This window comes from Amphibalanus amphitrite, unplaced genomic scaffold (assembly GCF_019059575.1).
Source record: "Amphibalanus amphitrite isolate SeventyFive unplaced genomic scaffold, NRLGWU_Aamphi_draft 002027F_arrow, whole genome shotgun sequence".
In the NCBI taxonomy this organism is placed as follows: domain Eukaryota; kingdom Metazoa; phylum Arthropoda; class Thecostraca; order Balanomorpha; family Balanidae; genus Amphibalanus; species Amphibalanus amphitrite.
The window spans coordinates 47,009-68,673 of NW_024883520.1; the positions used below are offsets into that span (position 1 = coordinate 47,009).

The following is a 21,665-nucleotide window of genomic DNA, read 5'->3' on the forward strand; positions in this document are numbered from 1 at the left end:
AATCCATCGACTCCGCAGCCCTGGTTGTGAGTGCCCAAACCGGTATTTGCAGGCCATGGCCACCAATTTGGCTATCTCAACTCAAAACTAATGTTAAGGTGGGATGGTCACTTTAAGTCGTTCAGTGCCGGTGATATTGAATAGAATGGGAGGAGAAAATAAGTAAAGCCAGCTTATCGAGAGTTCGAAAAAAGCTATTCCCACGCGACTTCGAGGTCCAATGGGGCGAAATCTTTGGTGCAAAATCGAAGTGCTGACTGGATATGAGTGATTGTGTCCTATTGATTGCTTTTTATAAAAAATAGTAGTGGGTTCCCAAAAAAACATCTTGATTGTAGTGTTTGCTATTTACACCTTTGTAGTGGATGAATCGAAGTGGATGATGCCCCTCCCCTCCCAATGCCAACTTTTTTCCGAATGACAATGCGTTTCGACATCCCCGAATAACACGCTATGACTACGGGAATGCCCCGGAGTCTCTCTCTCGCTCTCCCTCCCCTCTCTCTCTCTCTCTCTCTCTCTCTTCCCTCTCTCTCTCTCTCTCTCTCTCTCTCTCTCGCTCTCTCTCCCCCCAAATAACTGACCCCGTGTGTCTCTGTGCCGCTCCCCCGTCAGGTCAACACGTTCTCTGTGTAACTCCAAAGCTGATCGAGGACCACATTCGCTCTGACGAGTTCCGGAGGCCACGGCTTTCGGTCGATACCACGTGTCTCAGGTAAGAGAGGGTGGAAGGATTTTTCTCTTTCAGCTTCTTTGTGTATATATTTTTTGTCGAAGGGCTGAAACAGACCCTTTCCGCAGTCAGGAAATCTTATCCGAGAGCCTATTCAGATACATAAGCAGTTGTTCGCGTTAATCGTATACAGAGAGGTGCGTACGATTAACGCGAATAATTTATTTTAATAGGCTGTCTGGTGCGATTTTCTGACTGCAGAAAGAGTGTTTCAGACCAGTCATGTAGAGTGATGAAGGGACGTGTCAGTGTGCTGCAAAGACTCGCCTGACATTTTGTTGTCGTGAGATCCACTGAGATCGCCGCTCCAACGCTCGAATTCCCGCACATAACAGTCACCACACGTCTTTCGCCCGTACTATACGAGCACACCGCACTCGTAGCTTTAGTGTCACTGCTGCTCAGCCAATAGCCAATACTGACCTGTCGGAGGCAAGGACGACCGCCCAGTCCGACCCAGGACGGGCAAGATAGGTCATGACCGACAATGGAAGGCAAGAAACGTTGCTAGCAGTGAGTCATGTCCGTTGTAAGGAAAACAAATTGTCTGTTTTGTGGGACTCGGGTGCGAATGTATCTCTCATAACCCACGACGCTGCATCGCGTCTGAATCTTACAGGTGCCGACGTTCAGTTATCTGTTACAAAGGTCGTTCGTGCTACAACAAGGGGGAGGGGTAACAGTGAATGTTTGAGTTGTCAGGCGACTTCGTAGGCGGCCGTGTAGCGTGACGCAAGGATGAATGTGAGCCGTATAAGTGTGAGTCAGCTTCAGCGTCGAGCTGTGAACCGGTGACCCAGCGTTGGTCATAGCCGCCGGCATCTGATGCCGGCAGGGCCGAGTTACACCCTGCAAGTAGTTGGGCCGGGCATGACGTATGGGAGCATGATTGGCTGGTTATGATGTGAGATATATGACGTATGACAGCGCGATTGGTTGGTGATGATGTGAGATGTGTGTCTGCGAGCTGTGGATGTGCCAGGAGGGGGATTGTGAGTTTAGTTGGCTGGAAGGTGTAGAGGAGAGCAGAATAGATCTTCTTCTTGTGCTGGACGGTGACTTTTAAGTCAGTACGACAAGCTATTTCGGCCTTCTCGACTAAGTGTTGTGATTATGTCTGACGTAGAAGAGGGCAGTGGTGCACCGGTAGCTGGTACCAATACCATGGAACCAGAGTTTCCTGCGCCTGCATTCGATCTGCGGGCAATACCGGAGTTCGACGGCAGCGGTGACGTCGTCAGATGGCTGGAGCAGGCGACACAGCTGTGTGCCCTGCGTCGTGTGTCACTGGCCGCTGTCATACCCACACGCCTGAGGGACCAGGCGTACGAGGTGTGGGCCACCCTCTCCTCCACCGAGCAGCGGGATGCTGCAATCGTCCGCCAAAAACTGCATCGTGCATTTGCATTGGGACCCGACGCGGCTATGTATGAGCTGTATCACCGACGTCTACAACCGGGCGAGTCTGTGGATGCCTACCTGGGATCAGTCAAGCGGCTGATATCCCTCATAGGTTCAGTGTCCAACGAAGTGATGACGACGCACTTCCTGCAAGGTCTGCCGCCGGAGGTGCGGCTAACAGTACGTAACAGTGCTGGAGATGAAACTCTCTCCTTGGAGCGAGCCGTCGCCGTCGCTAGGTCAACGTTGGCGATGGCGGCCAGGGAGAGAGCGACTGCATCGGTGGCTGTCGTCCAGCCGCCGCCATCATATGTACAGCAGCAGCGGGGAGCCAGAGGGACGGGTCGCCGTCCACCACTGCGGTGTTGGACCTGTAACCAGGTAGGCCACATCGCCCGGCTCTGCCCAAACGGGCACGGCGACGGCGCTACATCAGCGCCACGGGCTCCGCCGTCGCCAGCTGCCGCAGTGACCCAAGAGCCCCCATCATCGACATTAATGTAAATGGGCGCAAGTGCCGAGCACTCGTCGACACAGGGTGCAGCGAGACAGTGGTGTGGAAGGGCATGGTGTCCTGCTGGGAGCGGAGTGACGCCAGCTTGGTCGCTGTCAACGACAGCCCGGTGCTGTGCTGTGGGCGGGCTGTGGTCAGCCTTGGAGTGCGCGGGGCGACAGTGAGTGTGCGGGCGGTCGTCGTACCGGCCCGGTTGCTGGGCGTAGACGTGTTGCTGGGCATGACCGGCATTGACGCCCTGCAGGGCGTGAGTGTAAGTGGAGGATCCGTTCGCTTCGGGAGCGACAACCCAGTTGCGAGCGTCGACACGGCTGCTGTGGTGCAGCGTGAGGCCCCGCCGGAGCGGGAGGTGTGTCGAGCGGTCGACACGGCTGCTGTGGTGCAGCGTGAGGCCCCGCCGGAGCGGGAGGTGTGTCGAGCGGTTGACACGGCTGCTGTGGTGCAGCGTGAGGTCCCGCCGGAGCGGGAGGTGTGTCGAGCGGTCGACACGGCTACTGTGGTGCAGCGTGAGGCCCCGCCGGAGCGGGAGGTGTGTCGTGCGGTCGACACGGCTGCTGTGGTGCAGCGTGAGGTCCCGCCGGAGCGGGAGGTGTGTCGAGCGGTCGACACGGAGCCGGAGCTAAGGATTGACGAGACTGACTTCACGGCTGTGTTCGATGATGTGTGGACAGTCCGTTGGAAATGGGCCGGTGGCGTGGCTCCGCCCCCGCTTGGAAACTCGATAGCTCAGTACGGTGTGCCGAGTTGTGCGCGTGAAAAATTCGATGCAGAGCTGGCGCTGTGGATTAGTGAGGGCTGGCTGCGCGAATACGATGAGACGATGTACGGTCCCGCACAGGGATTGATCCCGTTGATGGTGGTTACTCAGGCAGCGAAGGACAAGGTGCGGCCGGTGTTAGATTATCGGGAACTCAATCAACACCTGACACGTCACACAGCCGACGCTGACGTCTGCGTGGAAGAGCTGCGAAGGTGGCGACGTCACGGACGCCGGGTCGCTGTCCTGGATCTGAAGAAAGCTTTTCTTCAGCTTCGTGTGGACCCGGCCCTGTGGCCGTACCAGACAGTCATCGTGCAAGGGCGGCGGTACTGCCTGACCAGGGTCGGCTTTGGGCTCAGTATCGCGCCTCTGATCATGAAGGCTGTGGTCAGGAAGGTGCTCGCACAGAGCCCCGGGTTGGCAGAGGCAGTGCTGCCTTACGCCGATGATCTGCTGGTCAACGAAGCGGTGGTCTCGGCTGATGAGGTTGCCGAGCACTTCGCTCGATTCGGGCTCACATGCAAGCCGCCGGAGCGGGTCGCGACCGGTGCACGTATGCTGGGCCTTCGTGTCGCCGAGAGCGACGGGCCGGCACTCCAGTGGAGTAGGGACGGGGAGTCACCAACGCAGGCTCCACCCGTGCTAACGCGGCGATCTGTCTTCGCGTGGGCCGGCCAGCTGACATCTCATGTGCCGGTCGCAGGCTGGCTGCGGCCGGCCGCTGCATGGATGAAGCGGACTGCCAACCGCCTCAGCCCGGACTGGGACACTCCGATCGTCAGCGAGGAACTACAACGTGAGGTGGATGAGGTGTCACGGCGGTTTCGAGCATGTGACCCGGCACGCGGCCAGTGGTGTGTGACAGGGACGAGCGTCGTGGTGTGGACCGACGCCAGCTCCATCGCCCGCGGTGTCGTGCTCACTGACCCTGACACGGGCGCCATCATCGAGGACGCGTCCTGGCTGCGTGCCGAATCGGAGAGGGACGTGCACATCAATATCTCAGAACTGGATGCCGCTCTCAACGGTGTCAACCTGGCGGTAGCATGGGGCTTCCGTCGCCTGACGCTCCGGACAGACTCGGTGACGGTGCACCGCTGGCTGAGTGACGCGCTGTCGGGTAAGGCAAGGCTGCGAACCAAGGCGCAGTCCGAAATGCTTATCCGACGGCGCGTGGCTGTTTTCCGTCAGCTCGTCATCGAGTACGAACTGGAGGTCACTATCGAGCTGGTCGCGTCAGCGGTCAACCGTGCTGATGAGGTGACGCGGGTGCCCAACGCCTGGCTGCAGACTGCCGACCAGCCAACCACTGATTCGTCCAAAGCACAACCGGTGGCTGTCGCTGCCATCACAAGTGCCTCAGCGAGTGACATCCGCACCATCCACGAAAACATCGGTCACCAAGGAGTGAGGAGAACGTTGTGGTACGCCCGACGTGAGCTGGGGGTGAGGCGGGTGTCAAAACCAGCTGTGCGAGACGTGGTCAGACGATGCCAGACGTGTGCCTCGATTGACCCGGCGCCGGAGCGCTGGCCCGGTGGGTCACTCGGAACAGAACGCACGTGGGATCGCCTGGCCATGGATGTCACCCACGTGCACGGCCACCCATACCTGACGCTGGTGGACTGCGGGCCGTCGAGGTACGCCATATGGCGACGGCTTCGCCGGGCAGGAGCTCTGGAGATTGTGAGTGAGCTGGAGAACGTGTTTCTAGAGCGTGGAGCCCCGGCGGAAATACTCACGGACAATGCGACAGAGTTCCGTGGCCGGGTCATGTTAGCGTTCGCGGCTCGCTGGGACGTATCCATCCGGTTCCGCGCTGCCTACGAGCCCGGCGGGAACGGCATCGTCGAGCGCCATCATCGTACCATCAAAGTGATGGTGGCCCGGCAGTCCTGCTCCGTTGCTGAAGCAGTCCATCGATACAACGTGACACCGAAGGATGGCAGTGACCCGGCCACAGCTCCAATCAACGGGGTGCTTCGACACCCTGGCCGAGACGTTGACGTGACGCCCCGCAGAACCTCAGACGAGCCTGGTGACGCCCTGCCGCTGAAGAAACCCGGTGTATACCAGGTAGGGGACAAGGTGTGGGTTCGGCGGCGGGGCGACCGATGTTTTGTAAAGTCAGACGAGGGTATTGTGACAGGCGTCGTTTCGGCCCAGACAATCGAAGTCGATAATGTCCCACGACATGTGCGAAACCTCCGACATCGGTTGACCGTCCCTGAATGTCCGAGGCCAGGGGCTCTGCGAGCGCCAACGGTGGAGTGGTCTGATGACAGCGAGTGTGATGGCGTGTGTGTGTCGCCAGCTCCGAGTGATGTGACGGAGTCGGACACGCGGCCGCCCAGCGTCGCTCAGTCCCCGAACCCCGATCCACCGACCGGGTCCGATGTGTCCGCAGACGAGAGTGAAACGTTCGTGCCTGCGACGCTGCGGCGTGGTACGCGTGTTCGAAGAGAGCCGGAAAGATATGGCGATGGTGTGCCAGAGGATGTAGTTGATGCGTTGATTGAATGACATGTAACATGTAGAGTAATGTGGTTCTTCAGAACCAGGGGGTGATGTAGCGTGACGCAAGGATCAGAATAGATCTTCTTCTTGTGCTGGACGGTGACTTTTAAGTCAGTACGACAGGCCGCTCCTACCCTGAGGATAAAAGGCGATACGTTGTCTTTCGCTCGCTTGGTTGTTGTTGTTGTTGTGTTGTCCCTCCAGGCTCTGGTGAGCTGTAGCCTAACGGCTCTGGAGGTACCTGGCGACCCTCGCCAGGGCCGCCACCGCGTCGTCTCGTCGCACGTCGCTCAGGCTCGGGAAGATGGTGCCGGAGATGCGGAGCCGGGCGTTCATCAGCGCCGGGCACCGCAGAAGGACATGGTCCGGGGTGTCGGCCTCTTCGCCGCAGGCGCGGCACCATCCTGCCGGGCATCCCCGATCACTGCGCTCGCTTGGTTCGTAGTTGTGGATGTGCTATATCATGATCCTTCGAAATGATCTAACAATTCTCCTTTTTACAGGTGGGTGCCTCCAAAGCGCATCCCAAGAAAGAAGTAACACTCCAGACAGCTTCCATCACTGCAAAGGATGAATGAAGCCGCCTGCAACGCCTGAATACGGTATAGCGACGTCGCAAATATGTCATATGACGTCACAGACCAGTCAATTAATCGCACGTTCTAAACCAAACCACTAAGGTTAGCTGCCTGCGTGAAAAACATCGTTATTGCGTTATTGCTTGAAGAAGCTATTTCGAAATTCGAACATCAGCCATGTTGTGCGAATCACGTGGCGTTTTCTTTGTCGATAAGGGAGCCCCAATCACGGCTGGTGTTTCCAGTGAAGACTTGTTTTCTTCGTCGGTTAGAGAGCCTCAGGCGATCTCTCAGTGCTGCTTTTCGTCCCAAAGTCCGAGTCAATGCTTACATGGGCGAATCATTGTACAAATACATCGGACATGAATATAAAAGCGATTTTTGGGCATTGAAGAGGGCGGATGGGTTAAAGATCGTTCTCTGCAAAGTCGGCTGTTCAAATCACCGTTACAACTTACTTATCACTTTCACTTTGTCAAACCTCTTCGCCTTCACATATTTCACACTTTGAAAGAGACTGCAATGCATCATGGGTAAACGCTAAAGTGAGTTATGAAACTTACATCATTGTACTTTTACTGGTTCGTGAATTAGAGACACGTCCACTGTCCAGCCAACAACACATTTACAATCCGTTTACAAATAACCAAATTATAGAACGAAATGTTCGAGATGAATGTAAAAAAAACATCATTTATTTCATAAAAAATATTTCGTATCGACCGCTCGTTCATCCTAACCGACCGAAAGTTCCTCCACCACTCCATAAATGTCACCCCCATCGCTAACGCACTCTCCGTCAATAGATGGCGTTGTCGCGGTGCGTCGGTTTCTCAGTCCAGTTTGAGGCCCTCTGAACTACCTCCGGCTGGTGTAGTCGCCTCTCCGGGTGTGTTATAGGCCGTCTCGACCTTTTCATAGCCCGTGTCGTCGTCCAGAGTTGGTTTGATGACGCTGTGAGAGAAATTCAAAAATAATTTAGACATTTATCATTTCAACAAACATTCGGTGAAACTTTCGGGATTGATCGCTGGCCAATAACCGCTCACCAACATAAACGTTCTGCCAAGACGATCAAACATGATTCTACATTTTCTAAATTGAGTGAACGAATCCTGTGAAATTTCACAGCTTTATAGGCTAGAAGGCGATGCTGAAATCTCACCATAAGCAAGTTTGTTTTCCAGAAGAGATGCTCTTTCGTTCCCGGAACCAACCCATTCAAATCCTCAATCCTAATACAGACTGACTGTTAACCCACCGAACAACCGTTGGGGCGCCAAACATAAAGAAGCACACGGGGCGTCTACCTACTCACACAAAGTAATAGAGAAGATATCCGCCGCCTCCCAGCATAGCCAATGTGAGTAATAGACCGACCACGAAGAGCGCTATCTTCTTCGAGTTGTCCGCCTTGACAGTGGCGAACCAGTCTTGCATTGGATAGGCGGGGTTCATCCACGCCTCGGTGGTGCCTTTGAGCATCTGTTCGTCGGGAAAAGGGGAGAAATGAGGAGTTAGCGAGTCTGGGAACGGGGCTGAGTTAGTGTTGTGGAAGTGAGGGGGAAATTATTGACGGAAAACGGCGGTAGTGAACAGAGAAGTCATCAGCGGGCTGAGCGAGGCTGAGTTGGCAATGGAAAACAACAGCAAGAGTCGGGTCGGAGGATGAAAAGACGAACGGGTAGGTAAACTGAACGCACTCGTCAATGGGGAACAGGGCTGCGGAGTCGATGGATTTTCGGCGACTCCGACTCCGACTCCGACTCCGGCTTTCAAAAACCAGCTCCGACTCCGACTCCGATTCCGGGCAGAATTGTCGACTCCGACCGACTCCAACTCCCGACTCTGACTCCGCAGACCTAGCAGGGCTGCGGAGTCGATAGATTTTCGGTGACTCCGACTCCGACTCCGGCTCGGGTTTCTAAAATCGACTCCGACTCCGACTCCGACTCCGGTCACAACTGTCGACTCCGACCGACTCCGACTCCGCCGCCCTGATGGGGAACGGTGACAAGTTGGGGGGGGGGGGTAAACTGTATATAGTCCCATGGGATAATCCCACGGCCAGTCCGTGTGGCACAAATTAATTGATTTCAGACAATCAGAACCTTTTTTCAAACCATTTCCCTCCTTACCATCTCTCCCTCCTTCCCTCTTCCTCTTCTCTCTCTCTCTCTCTCTCTCTCACTCTCTCTCTCACTCTCTCTCTCTCTCTCACTCTCTCTCTCACTCTCTCTCTCACTCTCTCTCTCTCTCTCACTCTCTCTCTCTCTCTCTCTCTCTCTCTCTCTCTCTCTCTCTCTCTCTGTCTCTGTCTCTCTCTCTCTCTCTCTCTCTCTCTCTCTCTCTCTCTCTCTCTCTCACCCTCTCACCCTCTCTCCTTACCGGCGGATCGGGTCTCTCCACCAGTTTTGGCGGCGGTCCGGACGGTTTGGCTCCTAGGGTCTGATCGGGCGCCAACTCGAACTTAGTGATCAGTGTGAGCTTCATAGCGTGCTTCAGCTGGCGGGCAATACCCTGAGAAAGATACCTGGAATACCAGACGCAGTGCAGGAGTCATTTTGTGGATTACGTAGAACAGAAGAAGGACTAGCTATCACCGAAGAGATTGGCTCTGTAAGGAAAGAATCGGTAGCTTTTATCGGGATGGGTAAATACTCGGATACATTTGCATGGTTTGTCTTGAATCCGCACCCGTTGCCATGTGAGGAATCTTTTCTTCATACTTTTTCGAAACTAGCGTTGTCTTCAATAGGTCACTCACTCATTAGGGCAACCAAATGTTCTTTCCCTACATTACTAACCAATCGAGCCACTAAGAATGCCACTCTATCCCATCCCGTTCTTCTAACACCTTATAAGTCTCGGCTGTTGCCCCTGTCTTTCCTGATCACCCAAGACAAGAAGTAAAAGCAATAAAAACCTCATTATCACCCAATTTCTAAGTATGTAAGTACATCCTTCTCTCCCTCCGCATTTCACTCACCAATCCCAGTAGATGTAGGCCGAAAGCGCACTGGTATTACTCCATATCATATACGGTCTCTCAGGACTAAAGTAGATGATCGAGAAGCACTTCACTCGCAGTTTGGCTGGATCCGGGCCGTGTGAATGAACGAATTTCAGCGCGCGCTGACAGTCGCCCCGCTTCTCGATGAGACTTTTAGTGATCTCGGGAAGTGCCTGCGTGAATTCCTGTTGGAGGAAGTAAACGTTCGTTACTGTGCAATGAGGGATTGTGGACAGTGCCTCTTGTGACTATGGGATACGTATTACGTAAGGCATTTGGTATCAAAAGGGTGTGTTATCTTGCGTGATGCGTTGCATACGTTTTCAAAATCAAAATTCAGCAATAGTTTGGTCACAAGCCAGGAATATCGTCTCCGCTTCAAAACATTCTATGCGTGACTCTTATTGGACTCCACAGGCTCTTACTCTGGAGCTATGGCAAAGTCAAAGTTAAAAGTCGCGACCTGTCAATAAAGTTCCGACGTTTGTCTAAATTAACACTAGTGACTGAAGTCCTTGACTACCAAAATCGCAACACTTATTATCCCTTGGTCAAGTGTCGTGACTCTTACCTCTGACTCCCAGAGTCGTGACTCTTACCTTTGACTCCCAGAGTCGAGACGGGTCGACGGTAACCACGGCTCTCTTGGTGGCCTGTGGGGCCCAAATAAACGTGCACCTGAGGCGAGCAGTGAGGTCAGCAGAGGTCAAATTGGGGGTCATAGGTCAGACTGGGTTCAGATGTCACGGGCCACGGCTATCGGTCAGAGGTCGAGACTATCGGTAAAGGTTAGACTAGTCGTCATCAAAGGTCATGCTAGATAACAAAGGGCACATCAAACGACAAATATCAAAGGTCATGAAATGCTAGACTAAAATTCGAAGGTCATGCTAGAGGTCAAAGGTCAGACTATAGATGAAAATACATTTTCTTGAGCTCAAGAGTTATCCTCGAGCTCGAAGTCGTTATCATTGTCATAGACGTTACCAAATGCCATTAACATCAAAGTTCACCCGTTTATAACATTGAGCACTGGCCTTGGCTATTACGATAACCATTTACCGTTTATCTACCCACCATTGTTTGAAGACCACTCCTCCCATTTTCTTCATGATACATCCCTCTATCCTTTTCACCTACCATTGTTTTGAGACCCACACATCCGGCGCCACGGCCAGGCCGCCCATTTTCTTCATCTCGGCAGGAGGATGGAACATGGCCACCAGTTTGTCCTGGTCTTGGGTCAGCTGGCCGGCTTCCTGTGGTGGGGTAAGGGGTAAGGGGTAAGGTGCGGCTATGGGGTAACGTGGAGTTATGGGGTAACGAGGGGTCATGGGGTAACGTGAGGTTGTTTGGTAACGTGGGGTTATGGGGTAACGAGGGGTCATGGGGTAACTTAGGGTAAGTTGGGTAATGTAGGGATCATGGGACTACGATACAGAGAAAATCGAGGGAAGCGGTACAGAGGTAATATTATAAAGTCTCATAGGGAAACGCGGACACTGTCACACGCATTCTCAGGGCACATGCAAGTGCTGCGAATCATCAAATGGCACTTCACATAACGAATTTTCAGAGTTCGGCAACTGATAACGAAATGATTAACTTTACGCACATTAACTTTTATTTTAATTTATTAATTACGGTACTTACCGCATCAGAGAAGATGTCCTTCTTGGCGTAGACGAACGAGCTTTTTGCGCCGGGTGCGAGCACGTTCCTCCCTCGCTCTGTCTCCAGCTCCCCTCGCTCTTCCTCGACATCAAATTTACCGTTTTTCGTGATAAACTTAAAGCACATCGCCTTCGTGTCCAGGAATTTATACTTCATGAAGGCGTTGACCTCACAGAATTGTCCTTTGAGGTCAGAGTAGGGGCAAAAACATTCACAACTGACACCCTGGTCGTGTTTAAAGCCGATGTCGAGAAGGGGACTGGCCCCGACGAAGCCCATGTTCTTGCAGACGCCGTTCTTGTGGAAGCACTTGCCGTTGACGCCACACGTGAAGAACAAGCGCATGCGGAAGAGGTCGTTTCCCGTCAGCGCTAGGCGGAAGTCGTGACCGTATTTGGAGCGGTCCAGTCGTACTTGTTCGTAGATTTCTTTGGTGACGGTCACGGCCCGCGGATCGAGGGGGTCGGAGTACTGGAAAGTTCCTGGTACGAGCACCGAACCATAGTCGAAGATTCCTTTCGGGAAGGTGGCTGTCTTCATCTGGTAAATCTCCTCGGTAGTTTTGCGACAGCTGTCGAGATCCTCCAACTGCGGAGCGACCAATTCGCGCCAGCTGTGATCATCGAAGGATGAAGGAAGCAGGCCAATGTCGACGTTTTCAAAGTTGACAGTGACGTGCTCGTTTCGATCGGGCTCTTGGATCGGACTGCGCACGCCTAGAGTTTTGGCCACGAATGAGTGGATCATGCCGGGCCCGCAACGACGCAGGTCGTCGATCGAAATGACGTACATTTCGTAGGATGGGAGGTATTGAAGGGAGCAACCGAATTGATCGGTAACGCAGGCAGAACCTTTGAATGGAATGCCGAATTGACCCTTCCCAAGGTCAGGATTGTCGGGAGGGCATTTAAGAGCGGCTCCCGCGCCGATGTCCTTCATTGTGTAGCATGGCACGTGCAGAAACCATTCGTCGATGACTTGCTGGAATAGGTACTTCTTGTACACCTGAACATTCTTGTCGACGTAGTATTTGTACACGTAAGATTTCACGCTGTCATCGTACATTTCACGTATCTCAGGAATTGTAATATCAAAGTAAGGTTTAAGCTCACCATATGGTATCTCCTTTGCGCCTGTATACTTTTGCTCTGCATTTTTTATTTCGTGATACCTTTGCTTGTACTCTTCTAGTTGTTTCATGAAGTTTTCGTCAACATTGTAAGAGTGCGTGAGACTGGTGAACTGAATGATAACACTTAAAAACAGGACGGTGCCGAATTTGTCAGGAGCCATTATCGAAACAAAAATCAGACACATTACATATCTAACATATTAATTTATCAGTCATCTGACCAAGGTAAACGAAAAATAATTAAGCATGAAACTCAAAATTAACAAACCCGAAAATCGAAATATTTTTCGCTGAGCTTCACGTTTTGAACAAATGCAGTTGCACCTGCGGTTCGAGGGTGAACCACTTCCGCCAAATTATTCACCTAATTTAATTAAGTTAACCTTTTCGAGTGATCGGCAAAGGTATGGTTTGTAACATGCCATTCACGATTTGATGAACGAAAATAAATAATCAGTCGTAGATCGCATAGCACGTAGTTCTAAGAAACTTAAAAAGCACACAAAATGTTTTAACTATAACCGAGTGCTTAGTTACCCAGTAGCATGTCTCATCATAAGTCACTCATATTACTGTCATAAGTTCAAAAGTACGAGTTGCGCTTCCAGTGTTCGTTCCAGCGTTCACTTCGTGTTCGTTAGCTTTATCCTATTCTTCAATAGCGGACTCATGTATGGAACTCGCACCAGATGCACTGTAAATAACCGAAGGTTTGTTGTCAATAGTTAAAACACTATTCTTTAGAATTGTTTTTCTATTGAAAAACAAATCTGAGTTCCCTGACAATTTGGCAAAAGCTGCCTGTAAGACTAGCGCTCAGGCGTACCGATTAACCAACATGAAGCCCAACTGATCTAACCCAAACGCACGCCAACATAAAATCTGCCAAGATAACTTCATACGTCCCTTATGACAGAATTTCGATTATATTACGGCCCAAGTTTATAATAAACGATAAAAAAGATTATCTAACCGACAAGAAAACCAAACACTCCCGGTTGTACGCAACGCGTCATGCGTATTCATTACCCATTACCCTCGCTGCATCTCGTCCATTCAACACAAGCAGCTGATCCAAAGTAACCATATCTCTATTAGAATTACCAACATGGACAACCTCAAACTCACACACACACATACTTATTAAACACAGCAACAATAATGATAGGCTACATACACCGCGGATTTCTACGAGCCCAAGTGGCTAGCTTCGCCACTTCGCCGGCAGGTGGCGGCCTCGGCAGTGCAGCCTCCGAGCCCCTCTTCGGGGCCCCTCCGGCCGTCCCTCCCACCCTCTTTCTCGCTCTCGTCTATACAACGCTCTCACTTCAGGTTACACAAAGAACATACCTTGGAGAAGACAGCACACGGGTTTTGAGGCGAATCGCCTCAAGAACGCAACAAACGCCGCAGTAGTCTCTCCTCTCTCTCTTTCCCTTGTCACGATTTTAGCTCGCTCCTTCGCTCGTTTATACGCTGGCTAGCCTGCGGCCAACACAACTCCACACCACACGCCTTTCTTTATCAAACGCTCGCTTTACAAGCGCTGCGTCGGCTTCAAAACAGCCACCACTTTCGCCCGAACGCGTTACACAGCTTTTTCACACGAGCCGCTCCTCGCCGGCTAGCTCGCTCCTCTCTCTGTCTCTCCTCACTCTCCACTCTCCCTCTCTCCACCACTCTCCCTCGTGTCACTATCACAGGCAGCAGTTTTGCCGACCGGCCGCCGCGCGGCGCCACCGTCGCCCTCCGTCACATCGAGTCTTCCCAACCCATTAATGTCCTTAGCACTGCGGCGACCGGTCCACTGCATAACCTTGCCTTATGGGCTCCGAGCGTAGAGCCCTTTGGGGGCACCGCGCCGCCCAGCCTATACACTGCTGTAGAGCGGCGAATGGGGTCGCCGCCGCCGCCGCCGCCGCTGCTGCTGCTGCTGTTGAAGTTGATGATGCTCATGTTGCTGCTGATGCTGTTCTTGTTGATGCTTTTTTTTTGCTGCCCGGACTCTTTTTTCAAATATGACACAATGTATGTAATAATCGAGGGCTCTCAAGCCCAACAAGGACAGTCTCTGTCATGGCTTCTGACACGAAACAGCCGGTTTTCCGTCTATGCTAACGAGCGCCCCAGGTTGAGACGTTTAGACCCGCAAACACCCGATATGCACCGACACAATAGGGCTTTCAAAAACCCCACAACGTGCGAGTAATATTTAGCAAGCGTACACGCTGGCAGTTCTTGTTGATGCTAATGCTGTTCATGTTGATGTCGCCGTTGCTATTGTTGATGGTGGTACTGATTGCCTTCCCGCCACAGGCTCCCTTGCTCTGGCAGTCTATCACGGACCGATCTATCACCCACAAAGTTATCAGCCGTCGTCGTAGTCGGGCTTTCCAGCCTTACGCCAGGCTAAACGGTTGGTCAACCAGGTAGTAACCAACTTAACTGAGACAGACGGTGCTTGGCAGACTCAACCGGCAACATCATAACTCCAGCTTCAGCATCAACTGCATCAGCATCAACAACATCAGCATCACCAACTTCATCACCCTCACCAACATCAACTTCAGCACCAGCATCATCACCATCGGCGGCGGCGCCTCCCCAGCCTCGCACGGCGCTGTTAGACGACATAGCGGTTCTTGGCGATGCTCCCAGACTTCACCATCGTATCGGAGTGGGCCTGGTAGCCGATAGTGATCTTGGGGTTGATGTTGAGGACCTCCTTCAGACGCTGACTGTGGATGGAGGGGGAGAGAGTGGTGTCAGGTTCATAGGGATTGGGGCGGGGAGGGGTAAGAGACAGCTGCAGATAGTTGTTAGTAAAGATGGGAGAGGTTGGTGTAAGTCTAGACTCGAGAGAGAGAGAGAGAGAGAGAGAGAGAGAGAGAGAGAGAGAGAGAGAGAGAGAGAGAGAGAGAGAGAGAGAGAGCGCGAGAGAGAGAGAGAGCGCGAGAGAGCGCGAGAGAGCGCGAGAGAGCGCGAGAGAGCGAGAGAGCGAGAGAGCGAGAGAGCGAGAGAGAGAGAGAGAGAGAGAGAGGAGAGGGAAAGGGAGAGGGAGGAGGAGGTAGAGGAGGCAAAAGGGGATAGCCAGTGAGATTGGGGGCGGGGGGGGGGCTAATGTTGGCTGTGGGACGGCTACAAGACTGAGGGAAGAGTCAGTTTTTAGACTTCGGGAAAAGAAGAAAAGAAATGATGATTTTGTTTCACAGATAGCACCAGCCAGGGACTAAAGAGACCCATTCATCGTTTCGTTAACAGTCTATCTCTCTCTCTCTAAGTACTCCCCATTCACCCCGATTCTCCCCATCCCAGATTAATTCACAATTCATTCTTTCGTTTATTCACTCACAATTCATTCTCTCTTTCATTCATTCATTCATTCATTCATTCATTCATTCATTCATTCATAAGTCATTCATTCTTACATTCATTCATTCACTCATTGAGTCGGCTACGCTTTCAAGCATTAGGTCCCTTCCTTCGTTCCCCCTCCCTTTCCTCATCCGAATTTGGTGATCTCGGCCCGTTTGCCGTCTCCGTTCCATTCGACTCTTACACCCCTTGTAACCCCCTCCCCCTCCTCCCTACATTGCGCTCCCTTCTTCCCCCACTTCCCTCCCATCCTCCTCACCCGATTTTGGTGATTTCCTCGGCCCGCTTGGCGTCCCCGGTCCAGATGGCGATCTTGTCTCCCTTGTTCCGGATGTTGACCACCGCTCCACAGACTGTCTCACCGGCGTCTCCGAAACCCTCGCCGATCATCAGCAGCATCTGAGAAACGGGGAGAGGGGGAAGGTTAGATAGCCAGAGGGGATGGGGAGACAGGCGGAGAGACAAACACAGGCAGGTAGGCAGGCAGACAAACAGACACACACAGTCTCATCAGCGTCACCGAAACCTTCGCCGATCATCATATGATGGCAATTCCATGACAGATCACCTAGGCATGTTCACCATGACCTCTCCGATTTCGCTCAAATTTGGCATACAAGCTGACCTATGGGCACTACTACCTCCCAGTGAATTTTTAGTCTCTAGGTCACAGGGGTCAGGAGATATGGGTCATGCAAATTTTAAGGTTTTCCGGAATATTGAAATATAAAGTATTTTTTATATCTGCAACGGTTCACCGGATCAAGAAAAGTTATATATGAAATAATAAGCGCATAGACTGGTGCGTCTAGCAAAAATGTGAATGAAACCCAAAAGTCATTTTTTGACCTCGTGACCTTGTAACGTTTTCTTGACCTCGTGACCTTTCAAATTTGTCCTATTTTAAAAATTCTGATTTTTTCCCTCAGAGATGTCTTATCAATGCTCTCAATAGTGGTATGTGATTTGGTTGGTATATCGGACCCGTTGACCTCAAACTAAGGTCAACAATGTGGTCATGACCTGACATAAAATGACATCTGCCCAGAACGTCGTGAATCATAGGCAATATGGGTGTCGTATGAAAGCGAACTTCACGGAGAATACATTGGTGATGTTTTTGAGTAGGTATGGGCCGGGTCAAGGTCACATTAGGTCAATGACCTAACACAGCATTGTGTTCTTTGAAGGGGGCGCATTTTATTTGTTTGGTAATTCCAATGATCAGAACACCATAAAAAGAAAACAAAACGTCATAAAACAACGTCTTTCTTTATTCAAAAGGCACAGATAAAATACACACACCGATATACACACACTCGCACAAACACACACATACATACATCTTGTTCGAGGAAGTTCTTTCAGACAAACCTCAGTGACACACGCGGTGTGAAGAACGAGTCTCAGAAGACTCTGAGAGCTTGAAGGCTGCTATGGTGTGGGAGTCGAGCGGTACAAAGCGGTAAAACGTCCTGGTACCCTTCACCATGCGGGCACTTGTGAAGCGTTCTTTCATTTTCGTCTTCGTATAACTATTCTATTTTCATGCTATTTCCGTTGCCGAAACGAAGAAGAAATGTATTTTATCGGTAAGGTGATCCTCACAGTATTTGAAGAAAGCAGCGTGACTCAGGATCTGGATCAGGATCAAGCTCTCCGAGTCCTCTGAGACTCGTTCTTCACACCGCAGGTTTGTTTGAAAGAACTTCCTCGATCAAGGTGTATGCATGTGTGTGATTGTGCGAGTGTTTGTATATGGGTGTCTGTATTTTATGTGCTTTTTGAATAAGGAAAGACGTTGTTTTATGACGTTTTGTTTTCTTTTTATTGTGTTCTGATCATTGGACTTACCAAACAAATAAAATACGCCACCTTCAAAGAACACAATGCTGTGTTAGGTCACTGACCTAATGTGACCTTGACCCGGTCCATACCTACTAAAAAACACCACCAATGTATTATTCGTGAAGTTAGCTTTCATATGACACCTATATTGCCTACGATTCACGACGTTCTGGACAGATGTCATTTTTATGTCAGGTCATGACCACATTGTTGACCTCAGTTTGAGGTCAACGGGTCCGATATACCAACCAAATCACATACCACTATTGAGAGCATGGATAAGACATCTCTGAGGGAAAAAATCAGAATTTTTAAAATAGGACAAATTTGAAAGGTCACGAGGTCAAGAAAACGTCACAAGGTCACGAGGTCAAAAAATGACCTTGGGGTTTCATTCACATTTTTGCTAGACGCACCAGTCTATGCGCTTATTATTTCATATCTAACTTTTCTTGATCCGGTGAACCGTTGCAGAGATAAAAAATACTTTATATTTCAATATTCCGGAAAACCTAAAAATTTGGATGACCCATATCTCATGACCCCTGTAACATTCGGACTAAAAATTCATTGGGACGAAGTAGTGCCTATAGGTCAACTTGCATGCCAAATTTGAGCAAAATCGGAGAGGTCGTGGTGAACAATTGGAAAAAAATTAGGTGATTTGTCGTGGAATTGCCCCATAAGCATCTGAGGAGAAGGGGAGATAGACTATGTTAGACACTCGATGGAGAGACAGACAGACAGACAGACCGTTTCACCGGCGTCCCCGAAACCCTCGCCGATCATCAGCAGCATCAGAACAGAGGGGAGAGGGGAGGTTAGACAGAAAGGAAAGAGCGAGAGAGGGAAAAGAGAGCAAACGGAACATGCAACATAGTCAGAAGTGATCGAGAGTTGAACGAGGCAGTTGCACATCCATTATAAGTCAAACAGACCAGCATTCGATAACGACGTTGGTTGATTCAGACTAGCAGATAAGATATACCAACCAGTATAACGCCTTTTGTGGCGACCACAGGGGAGCAATGCCGCTTCAACCCTATTGGCCGTAGTGTCTAACGGTGGCGGCCATATTGCGCAGACCAAGAAACGGCTGCCGCCTGTGTTGAGGAATAGGGAATTCGGGACCTCGATTTACGTTTGCGGCCGCCGCATCCGTTACGTTCAAGTTACGTAGATACGGAACCCGGCATCTTACGCAAAATTGAGTGGGGAACACGATCGTATCTTCAGAATTCTTCAAATTCACTCGCCGGACCTACATTTGCCCCGGCCGAGGGGGTTGATTGAACCCACCTCGCTAATGCGCCGCTAATTAAACTAGAATTAAGCGGTAAATTGGTCGTTTGCGACAAAGGATAATGCAGAGTGACTGGTAGGAACCCACTGTAAAGGTCCCGGGTCAACCGGTGACCTCTGAGATCAGGTCAAGTGATCTAAGGCACGGGTTCGGTTTTTGGCAAATAACTTCGCCAAAAATGGTCGTAGAGCCGCGATTTTGGCATCATCGTGTTCAGCTAGCTCAGGCGCATCGTGTGATATACTTTTTGTTCGGGTCAGGTCAACTTAGGGTGTTGACCTCAGGTCAAGGTGAGGTCAGCACCCCCAGGTCACGAAGTTGGTCGAAAGAGGTCATATCGCATATCATTCGATTCGGCAGGCCTTCCTGAGTCCATTGGTGGCTTTCCCGACTCGCTAGCTTAATTTGATCGGGAGTTATTGAAGAAAAACTGTGACCGTTGTGACGTCACAAATGCCGTCACGCAAGGGCAACAATGCAAATATGAAGCATAGAACCTTGCAAGGAGTGCATGAAATCATGATTTTATATGCTTGAGATAGTTTCAGATCATTCTCGGCGCCAAAATAGCAATTTTCATATTTCCCCATTGGCTTATAAAGGGCTTAACGTATTAGTTTCTTGTATCTGAGAATTTTCTAGGATTTGATCTTATTCTCCACTCAATTCTGCGTAAGATGCCGGGTTCCGTGTCAACATAGCTTGAACGTAACGGATGCAGCGACCGCAAACGTAAATCGAGGTCCCGAATTCCCTATTCCCCAACACAGGCGGCGGCCGCTTCCTGGTCTGCGCAACATGGCGGCACCGTTGGACACCATCTGGCGGCCGATGCGCATTCCACATTATAGAGTTCAGTGGTGGCGACTAACGGAGCGAGCGAGAGGGTGGGCCTTGCACGTGCGAAATTGCGAGGGGGTACCTCCAACTGACTTGTGCACGGCACCTTACTAACCGGTCTCTAGCGATGTGCCAAATTTGAGCACAATCGGCCCAGCCGTTCGCGAGATCTGGAAGCGGCACCCTGCACGTGCGCACGTGCAAAATGGATCCCAACTGACTTGTGCACGGCACCCTACTAACTGCTCCGTAACCGTGTACCAAATTTGAGCGCAATCGGTCCAGCCGTTCTCGAGATCTGGAAACGACCCCTGCACGTGCGCACGTGCAGCAGCACCCCAACTCTGGCACATGGATATGCATTGCCTAATGGGTGCCTACCTACATGCCAACTCTCAGCGTAATCGGCCCAGTAGTTACCGAGATATTGCAACAATTACAAAAGTGACACCTCTTGGTTTTGCACGTGGCACGTGCATAAGGGGTCACCCACATGCATCGGGAATAAACTATTTTTGATTTTTACTAGCGACCTGGGCACTCATTTGACTCACGGAAAACAAGTTACGTATGCTGATGACGTGCAATTTTTAGACTGTGATTCGGCCGAAAACCTGGCTTCTCTCAAACTGCGCGTTGAAAATACCCTCAAGGGCCCAATCTCACCAAGTGCGGTAAACTCAATTTGGGGTAAAATACCAAAGTACCCCACTCCATAACTACAAAAATACTGTCCCAAAATTAAGTTTACATAACTTGGTGAGATTGGGCCAAGTGCCCAACCTCACCAAGCTAGTTTAACTAATTTCGGGGTAGTATTTTTGTAGTTATGGAGTGGGGTAGTTTGGTATTTTACCCCAAATTGAGTTTACCGCACTTGGTGAGATTGGGCCCAGGTGGCGCTGCAGTGGTTTACCCCAAAACAGACTCAAAATTAATCCAAGCAAAACCGAACTTTTGATCATTAAGCCACCCAAGAAAAAGTGTGAATCTGACATGAAAATCACATTTGGAGACTGTGAAATTGAGCCCTCTTCATCTGCTAAAATTATCGGAGTTAATATCGATTCTGCATTAACTTGGGAGAAACATGTGTCGCAGGTAACGCGCCGCTGCTACTATGTTCTCGTCGGTCTGTCCAAGTTGAGACACAAGATTTCGCTTGAAACTAAGAAGCTGCTGGTTGAGGCGTTAGTTTTCCCGCACATTATTTACTGCTGTACTGTGTGGGGAGGCTGTACTGCCTCCCAAAAGCACCGCATTCAGAAAGCGATCAACTTCGCTGTACGTGTCGTCACTGGACTGGGCCGACGCACAGTGGGCCAGGCGCATCAAAAAAGCGGAATTAAGTCGAAAATCAACTTCGGTGAAATTCCTGTAATTATGGGATAGAGTATTGTAAAAATGTCCAAAGTTTCCGAATAAGCAAGTTTCCTTTCCCCAATGTCAAGGCAGATAATGCTATAACGTCACAAAGTAGGACTTACCGACTGGAGATGGAAATGACTGCTGTGTACCATATTCCGTTACCCCGATTCAAAAGCTCTCAGCGTAAAATCATTTAAGTTATTCCGTACAAAATAGCTTTAAAAAAAACAGCCGGTATTTCTGCGCATGTTTCTCGTACTCAAGTTCCCGGGAACTTTTCATGCTTACTAGTAGCGGTGGGGTTTACAGTGCCTGTTCGGAACCGTGGTAGTGCAACGACGCAATGAATTTATTAAGGATAAAGAAAACGTCACCGACAACACGAAGATATTTGCTGCCTGACTTTCCTCAAGGTGTATAGCTTGCTGCCCAATGCAAATATTTTGCGCATTTTTGCGCGAAATGGACAAATAAGGGTTTAACCCTCGCCGGCATAGGCCGTTTTGCATCCCTCGACGGCACAGGGGGATGCGACCCTCCTCGCGTTTGGCCCCTAATTGAGCTAGAGCCTCGCGGAAAAAACCATCGGTAGGTCGTCACGAGACGAAG

General features: G+C 50.8%; 3 protein-coding genes across 5 annotated transcripts in view; 1 reads left to right on the forward strand and 2 right to left on the reverse strand.

Annotated features, from left to right (window-relative positions):
- LOC122376137 (histone acetyltransferase KAT8-like) overlaps positions 1-6,891 on the forward strand; it is a 29,148-nt gene extending 22,257 nt beyond the window's left edge. For all 3 annotated transcript variants that reach the window (XM_043355842.1, XM_043355844.1, XM_043355843.1), the window contains 2 exons: positions 616-715; positions 6,429-6,891. In XM_043355842.1, coding sequence (XP_043211777.1) covers positions 616-715; positions 6,429-6,465 — 137 coding nt within the window. In that variant the 3' untranslated portion in view covers positions 6,466-6,891. The remainder of the gene's footprint in view (positions 1-615; positions 716-6,428) is intronic.
- A 158-nt stretch (positions 6,892-7,049) lies between these two features.
- Positions 7,050-12,638, reverse strand: LOC122376136. Its single transcript, XM_043355841.1, has 7 exons — positions 11,170-12,638; positions 10,657-10,775; positions 10,116-10,194; positions 9,493-9,701; positions 8,892-9,036; positions 7,822-7,988; positions 7,050-7,457 (listed from the first exon to the last, which is right to left on the reverse strand). The coding sequence occupies exons 1-7, from the start codon at positions 12,505-12,507 to the stop codon at positions 7,337-7,339; spliced, it is 2,178 nt and encodes a 725-aa protein (XP_043211776.1). The 5' UTR covers positions 12,508-12,638; the 3' UTR covers positions 7,050-7,336.
- A 594-nt stretch (positions 12,639-13,232) lies between these two features.
- On the reverse strand, positions 13,233-16,118 carry LOC122376134 (eukaryotic translation initiation factor 4E-like). Its single transcript, XM_043355837.1, has 2 exons — positions 15,957-16,118; positions 13,233-15,060 (listed from the first exon to the last, which is right to left on the reverse strand). The coding sequence occupies exons 1-2, from the start codon at positions 16,094-16,096 to the stop codon at positions 14,946-14,948; spliced, it is 255 nt and encodes an 84-aa protein (XP_043211772.1). The 5' UTR covers positions 16,097-16,118; the 3' UTR covers positions 13,233-14,945.
- Between the last annotated feature and the right edge of the window lie 5,547 nt (positions 16,119-21,665).

What these genes read in the sequence shown, in the direction of transcription:
- LOC122376136 (XM_043355841.1), bottom strand. Translation starts at nt 12,507, where the DNA reads ATGTGTCTGATTTTTGTTTCGATAATGGCTCCTGACAAATTCGGCACC. An exon ending in AGGACATCTTCTCTGATGCG is followed by an intron (nt 10,776 to 11,169) that starts GTAAGTACCGTA and finishes ACCCCACCACAG; the next exon opens with GAAGCCGGCCAGCTGACCCA. An exon ending in TGGAGAGACCCGATCCGCCG is followed by an intron (nt 7,989 to 8,891) that starts GTAAGGAGAGAG and finishes CCCGACGAACAG; the next exon opens with ATGCTCAAAGGCACCACCGA.
- LOC122376134 (XM_043355837.1), bottom strand. Translation starts at nt 16,096, where the DNA reads ATGCTGCTGATGATCGGCGAGGGTTTCGGAGACGCCGGTGAGACAGTC. An exon ending in GAGGAAATCACCAAAATCGG is followed by an intron (nt 15,061 to 15,956) that starts GTGAGGAGGATG and finishes CTCCATCCACAG; the next exon opens with TCAGCGTCTGAAGGAGGTCC.